At 33.6% G+C, this 8,290-nt stretch overlaps 1 protein-coding gene across 1 annotated transcript; it reads right to left on the reverse strand.

Annotated features, from left to right (window-relative positions):
* Nucleotides 1-4,994: 4,994 nt before the first annotated feature.
* Nucleotides 4,995-5,914, reverse strand: LOC110612092 (VQ motif-containing protein 22). The gene has a single exon (XM_021752755.2). The coding sequence runs from the start codon at nt 5,904-5,906 to the stop codon at nt 5,184-5,186; it is 723 nt and encodes a 240-aa protein (XP_021608447.1). The 5' UTR covers nt 5,907-5,914; the 3' UTR covers nt 4,995-5,183.
* Between the last annotated feature and the right edge of the window lie 2,376 nt (nt 5,915-8,290).

Below are 8,290 nucleotides of genomic sequence, written 5' to 3' on the forward strand. Positions count from 1 at the left end.
CGCCGAACATGGGAAGGCTTCGGGAGTGCTTTTGGCCTCCGAAAGTCTTGTTTGAACGAGCCAAGGTTCGGCCGCCGAACATGCATGAGTTTAGGGGGCACGTTAGGCTGCCGAAGGTCTCTAACCAGGCCACCTATAAAGGGCCCTCAGATCGGAAATGGGTGAGTTTTCTCCCCATTCTCGAGCTCAGGTGAGTTCTTGTCCTCCCTTGGCCGTTTTCATGTTTTTTCTTCATCTCCTTCATGTTTTCATGAGTTTTATGGCTGTTTTGAAGAGTTTTAAAGCTTGGATCAAGGTTTGGAGAGCTTGGAGACTTTAAGAGTTTGGGTTCTCCACACCTCAAGCTTTGGGTCGCACCAACGCTCGATCTTCAAGAGGTAAGTGTAGATCCTTGCTTTCCTTGTGTTTTAATGAGGTTCTATGAAGTTTTAATGGTTGAGTATGGGTAGATATGCATGTTAGGATTTTTGTGGGTTTTATGCCCAATGTATGTTTATGTGATGTTATGATGAAGTTTTAAGCTAGTTTATGCATGTGGGGGAGTGTATGCATGATTGGGGAAGAGCAAGTGAGGTTTAAGCTAGTTTTGTTGGTTTTGGCTTATGTGGGTCATAAGCTATTTATGCATGCTCTGGATGTTGTTTTTGGAGTTTAATCTAGTTGTTAAGCTCCTTTGTGCATGATTAAGGGTTTATGCATGTTTTGGTAAAGTTGGGTGCTTGTTTTGGGGTGTTTGGAAGGTTTGGGAGGCTTGAATGCATGAGAAGATGAGTTCTGCCCTTCTGGGAAGAACTCAGGTTCGGCCACCGAAAGTGGCTTCGGCCGCCGAACCTGCCTGTGGATGCATGGTTTGGCCGCCTAACCTTGCCCCCGAAAGTTGAGTTTTGGCTTGAAAGCAGACTTTCGGCCGCCGAAGGAAGGATTCGGCCTCCGAAAGTGCCTGACTTTCGTCTCTGGAGTGGGACTTTCGGCCGCCGAAGGTGCCGCCGAAAGTGCCCGAGTTTCGTCTCTGGAGAGAGGGTTCGGCCGCCGGAGGTGCCGCCGAAAGTGCCCTGTCCAGCCTTTTCAAGGTTGTTTTCTATGCATGTTTAAGTGATGTTTTAGGGGGTTTTTGGGTAGTTGTTTATGAGTTGTTTGGAGTGTGTTTGGCACCTCATTCGAGTCCACATGTGTAGGATCGGACCCGAGGGACCGAGGAGGCCATCAATGTTAGCAGTTGCAGAGTCAGTCCAGCGTCTGCCAGAGGTGAGTAGAACTAAACTTAATCTTTTATTTTACGAAATCAAATGCCTAAAGCATGTTCACGCATCATGTTTATATGTAATAGGTTGATTGCACTAGTTACACGAATATGACGCATTGCATTATTTATTATTGATGTGGATGGACCAAGGCGACCCCAATAGCCTATGTTATGTATGAAAGACCTGGGTAAGTCCCTTCGTGGGCCAAGCACTATGTTATGTATGAAAGACCTGGGTAAGTCCTTTCATGGGCCAGGCACTATGCAGAGGGAGTTTTGGTGGTCATGTCCGTCTGTTATGTGGAATGTCTGTGCTGTGATGCATTTCATGAAAGCATGTAATTAATGAACTGTTTTCTTTATTTTTACTCACTGGGCTTTTTAGCTCACCCCTCTCCCCTAACCCCAGTGTTGCAGGTTTGAGGTTGATCGGGAAGTCTCAAGAGTTAAGGCTTTGCTTTTGTAATAGTATTAGCTTAGTACTTTTAGTGTGGACATGTATTATAAATTGAGATAATGATTTGCAAGAGAATGTAATGTAAAGTTGAGTGGAGTTATGTTTATGGTTTAGTACTGTGCTTGGCCCTGAGACTTGGTTAGTCCCTGTTTAATACATGATGTATGTAATGTTATGCTAGATGTTGAGTTGTGTTTGAACTAATCTTGTGGCATGTGTTGTTTACCACGCTATGGTAATGGATGAGGACCCTAGTGGAGGTCTTGTGTTGTGGTTTGATGCATGCACAGGTTAGGTTCTAGTTCTTTGGATGTGACTCCGGCTTGATGTATGTTGTGTTGACCCAGCTAGAGTTTCGATGAGGGCTCTAGTAGGGGGTTCTTGATGTTTTCAGTTATGTTGCATACAGGTCAAGCTCGGTCTATACATCTTATGTTTCAGTTTTTATGTTAAAGTTTTGATCATGTACGGGATTTGACCAGGTGATAGGAGGTATGTTTGGCTTGCTACGGGTCCCGGCAGCCTTAAGCCGATCTGGATCCTAGCGCCGGTGGCGGTTCGGGCCGTTACGGTAGGGTATCGGTTTTCGGGTCGTTACAGAGGGTCTCATCTTTCTTTCGCTTTGTAGTCTCCAATTAATTAGTCTTCCTCTGTGTTGACACACTAGCTATGAACCTCCCATAAATGCATTCGCTATGCCCATGAAAGTTTTAATATTTTTGCTTACAGGTTGTTGAACCACGTCTAGGTTACTCTAATATGGGAGTGCGGAACACCTTGCATAACAAGGTATCCAAATGAGTTTTCAGCTTTATGAAGGCCTTGTAGTTAATGACATGGTTTCTAGGATTGCCCGTGCCATCATAAGCTACCATTGTTGGTATAAGAAACTTCTTCAGAATAGTCTCATCCTAGATTCAGGCAGAGAATGGAGAAAAGGTTCTCAACCCTACATGAGCTCCAGCTTGACTTTTGAGCCCAGCTAATAGCTCCTTTTTTAGTCATTCTATTTTTCTTTCCACTCCTTTTGTCTTTGTTCCCCTAGTCATCACTAGGACTTGGATCTGGTCTCTTCCTCTTTGCTGCCAACTTTATACATGTCAAGTGTGGCGCTTTTGCTTACATTAGCATCTTCTTCTATTAAACTTCTCACCATGCGACTTTGTGATTTAGCCAGTGGTTCCCGTAAGACATCATCTTCTCTCTTTCTCCTACTTACTTGGACAATAATGGTTGGCTCACAGTTTTCAATCTCAAGTATGAGGATAGGTGTTGGTGCTTGCTAGGGGTTTAGATTTGTGGTAGGTTTATAGGTTGAGGTGTCATGAGGCCCTTTTGTTGCATGAGTTGGTTCATCCAATTCATAGTTTTTTGAAGTTGAAGCGACATGGCTTACAATTCTTAGTTCAAAAATGGGGTTTATAGGCTTATGTTTAAGAGCACGGGGTTACTTGTTATTGGTACAGAAGGCATCAAGGTGGTTATGAAGTTAGGTGGCAAGAAAGTCATTGAAAAGCCACATATGGTAGGCGTTTCCATATGTTGGTTTCCATTTCTAGCTTAGGTGGGTGTTGTTTAATGAGTTTGACATATGGATCTTAATGGGTTGGTTTGGAAAATCTAGCGATAGTAAAGTCTCCATTGTTTTTATAAATGATGCCAATTGATATCTCAAAGATCCATTGAGGAATAAGATGGTACACATAGTTTGGCTAAAGGCTTTGTGAGGAATGCTTGAAGACAAGCTTAATAAATGGGTAGCAAATGGTGGAGTAATGGAGCTAGGTCTTTAGTGTTTGGAGGTTTTAAGGCTTTTAGTTGCAGAAGAGTTAAGAGGTTGAATAAAATCAAATGGAATCCGTCTTTTCGACGTGGATAAAGCATTTATAATCTCGTCTGTACAGGATACTTCTGGATCATATCTCTTCGAAGCAGGCCATCGCACTTTTTAATAGAGATTTTTCAGTCATCTCATTAATGGTTGGCTGTTAGCTCATTAATGCTAAGCAGGCTAAGACCATGCTTTCTCTGATACACGTTAAGTTAGGGTATCAAGAGCATGCACATTTAATATCTTGTACGTGTATCCGAGAAGTTTAGTGTCTGAATATTGGTAGCTTAGACACTAGAAGGCTAGGACTATTCTAATTTATTTTGAGTCCTTTTAGTTTGAAATCTAAGTTCCCTGCCCTCCCTAAACAATAACTTGAACATAATTAAGTTAGGGTGCTACGGTAGAGTACACGTGTCATGATCTCAATTAGATTATATTTACATATTATCAATTCCTATATTATAAATAAACTCATTAATTAGTCTTTTAATTTTAAAAAATAAACTAAAAATTTCTGAGATTTTAAAAAATATACTAATTAATCATTTTATTAATTTCAGCCATTAATTGTTGTCCAAAAATGTAAAATGCCTTTGACATAGGAAATTGCGGTGTATATAATATATATAAGTGTATAATTTATATATATTATATATGAAAGATGAAGATGATACAGCTGGAATGATATTCAAATTCATACTGCACACAACGAAACATACATTACGTACATATGGTCCTACTTGTAGGGGTGCTTATGGTTCAACCAGCTAAATTGATAGCGATTTTTCAAATCAAACCATGAAAAATCATTAATCAGTCAACGGTTAATTATTTACTCGATTTTTATAGGTTTACTTTTATCGATTATTTGATATTCTAAGATAAATAAAATTTATATTTAAAAATTTTACTAATTAAATTAATTATAATAAATTATTAAATACATTATAAACAAATTGTGATTAAAAATATTTAAAGGTTTAGTTTATTAATATATAAAGCATTACAATTATTTTGGTTCAATTAACTATTAATTTACTAAACACAGTCAACTGATTATATACAGTGCTAGATCTTGACCATCATATTTGGAGGGGTCGTAATTAAAAAAATTACATTTATGTAAAGAAATTATATTTTAAAAAATATTTTCGTCCCAAGAAATAACACTTGAAAGATGATAATAAATTTAAAAATTATTAATTCAATCTATTTTAACTAATTTATAATTCAATCTATTTAACTAATTTAAAAAATATTTTCGTCCCAAGAAATAACACTTCTAATCACTCCATAGCTTCATCCATGTAAGTTCAATTAACTGAATTTTTCTTTTTTTTTATTTTTTAATTTGGTTTCATTTTTTGGATTAGATTTTCTATCTGATAAATAATTTTCCTAACTTCAACAGAAGGATCACAAACATGAATAAAGGAAAACCCCCATTGCTTTCCATCACATGAAGCTGAAAAAGAGCAACTACTCCTCTTTATTCTTTGCAATGGATAATGGTTTTCCTTCTTGGGCATAAGCTTGTAGATTAGTTGAAGGAAAATGTAAATTGTCCCTTGATCTAAGAAGGAAAATATAGTAATCCTGTATGTATGATCTATTCATCATCCAGGTAGCTAGCTAGCTTGCTACCTAGATTATATTTCATCATACAGAGACTCCCTAGCAAGTTCATGCAAAGAAAAATCATCCATGATGAGAAGCTCATCTGGGATCTGCAAATTAGTTCCAGCAGTAGCAGTACTGTCAATGTCTCCAGGCCCTGGGAAACAGACATCTTCAAGTGATGAAACCATATGCTTCTGCTCCGGTTGCAGTAGCTGTTGATGATCATGGTCTTGCTGCTGCAGTGGTTGCTGTTGTCCTTCTAGTTTTTGCATCTGATGATGCTCATGGGGACAACAAGTATTACAACTCTTGTAAAAAGGATTCATTCTTGTAGTTTCAGTACTAGGATTTTGTACACTACCCAGTTGAAAATTCAGGTTGATTGGACCCTTCTGTTTCCCAAGTGATCTAGTTGAGCTATGACAGCCAGTGAATTGTTGCACCAAGGCTCTAAAATTGCTGATATTGGCATTGAGAAGGGTAGTGGGTGTCTTCTTAGAAGCCCTAGACCTCCTTCTAGTTGGCTTTGACACACAACCCTTAGGTGTCAAGGGAGCAGTTGCTGTAGTTGAACAGCTAGGGCTCAACACTAAGCAATGATCAGAATGGCCACTTTGTGCAGTTGTGGTTGTAACCATGTTGGCCTCTGAAAATCCAAAGAAAGAAGAAGAAGGTGCAGGCAGTCCATGAGTAGAGGTTGGCTCATAGAATGGGAACCACTCACTAGAGCTGGTCATAGTTTCACTGATCATTATGGTTTTGGTATGGAAAGAAACAAATTTTGCCTTGTTAGATATTTATAGGGTCGGGGCAGAGCCTCCAGTCAAAGTCAGCCTGCACACTTTGGACTATTCCTATGGAAAAAATGAAAAAATTTTAGTGAGAGACTTGGTGGCAAAGTATGTGTTATTTCCTGGAAGTAACATATGCTAATTTCAATGATCTCCTCATCAGAATTTAACATCACTCTTTAGACATATTTGCCTATTTTTGGAGCCTTTTGGACATGGTCTTTGATTCTTGGTCAGAAATTTAAATTATTAGATAAGGTTTTTTTAAAAAAATACTTTAAATTTAAATGGCAAATTTACTTCTAAATTATATAACTGAAATTAAAAATATCAAATTTTATTTTTTAATTTAAATTTATTTTTAAATTATCACTAAAAATAAATTCCCAAATAAATTGAAAAGGGTAATTTTCATATTCTTAAATCTTAAAAAGAATATCTTAAATAGAATTTAAATGATGATTTTATTTGATTTTTTAATAATAATTTAAAGATAAATTTGGATTAAATATGAAATTTGGTATTTTTAATTTTTTAATATATCATCTAGTTTTATACAAAAAATATATTATCAACTTATATTGTTTTATTAATAATTATATTATTAAATTATTCTTAAAAAATAAATTAATAAATAAAAAAGAAAAGTAAAGCCAGGGTGAAAATAATAAAATATATTCAGATAATTTGAGAATTAGTCTTACAATCCATCACTAAGAATATTGAAGTTTATTTTAATTTTTATTAAAATAAAAGGCAATTTACCTTGTATGATGTCTGCTTCTCCAACTACCGCTTCCCTATTCAATTTCTTCTTGGCAAAGTATGTTCAGACATATCCTTTAAATGCATTACTTTATAACATGTAGATGTTTGTCTTTTAGAGAGAAAGAGAGAATAGCCATTGTGTTTGAAACTTGCACACAAATCAATGGCAAGAAAAGTTTTTCTTTGACTAGAACTAATTTGTCCCTTTCTTAATTTTCTTTTCTGGTTTTTTTTTTCCATTTTTAGAATCATTTGTTTTCAAAAAATAATTTATATTAATGAAAATATTTTTAAAAAATAATTTATTTTTTATTATTTAATTTTAATTTTAAAAATATAATATATTAATAAATATATAGAGATATCAATAAAATTATCAAATGAAAAATAATTATCTTTTGAAAAAAAACTTTTTCTTTAAAATAATTTAAAGAAATGCTTTCCTTAGTTGATAATCCAGATAATCCCTAATCAATTTATATTTTCTTCCTTCAATCAAGCATGCAATCCAGATCCTTAAGTTGCTTCTCTTTTTTCATCTTCTTCTTTAATTATTATTATTATTTTTAATTTTATAGAATAAAATAATACAAATCCCTTTCTATTTTAATGAAAAACCTCAATTTCAAAAAGGCTTAATATTAAACACTTTTAAAACTTTAAAAAGGAACATTTAGCCTTTAATTAGTATGCTCTGCATGAATTTAAATTAATCAAATTAGAAAGTTTTGAATACCAAATAATATAAAAAAATATTTTTATTTTCTAATTTCTTTTATATGTAAAAAAATTATTTTTTTTAATCCTATATAAAAGATACACTTTTCTTTTCTTTTAGTTTCTTAAACATTTATAGTTTCCTTTTAGAATTAGCATCGTTAGATATACTATGAGAATTTAAATAGCAAAAAATATATAAAAAAATATTCTACGATTTTATTTATTTTTATTTCAAAGTTTACGGTTCGATTCGTATCGAAATAATATGTGTAGTATCGTATTATTAATAAATAATATTAATTTTTTTTTACCATTAAGAAAAATTGATACTTTTTTAAAAAAAATTACTGATTAATTAAAAAATATTATAAGTTTCACTAATTTTTATTTTAAGATCTATAATTTAATTTATATTAAATTAATATTTTATATTTTTATATCAATTTTTTAAAAAATATTTAAAAATTATTATTATTTATTAATTGCATAATATTTTTTAAAAAAATATACAGCGCAATATCATAAATATTATTTCAGTACAAATTAAATTATAAATTTAAAAAAAATAATATTTTTTATACTTTTCCATTTAAATAAGTTAGCTTGTAGTTTGATAAAATGACATAATAAGTGTTAGATAAACTAAAATTCATTCGTAACATAAATAAATGAGCTGGTAAATATTTTACAGGATTAAAAATTAGAGAAACGTTGCAAATATTTTTTTAAATGTAGTGAGTTTTTAACAATATCAAGTTAAGCAGATGAGGGTTTCTAGGAAATTTTATCTTTTCAACCATGTCAACATCCAATTAATATAATTATTTATTATTTAATCCTCAAGATGTACGTTTTGC

This window comes from Manihot esculenta, chromosome 3 (genome assembly GCF_001659605.2).
Source record: "Manihot esculenta cultivar AM560-2 chromosome 3, M.esculenta_v8, whole genome shotgun sequence".
Taxonomy (NCBI): domain Eukaryota; kingdom Viridiplantae; phylum Streptophyta; class Magnoliopsida; order Malpighiales; family Euphorbiaceae; genus Manihot; species Manihot esculenta.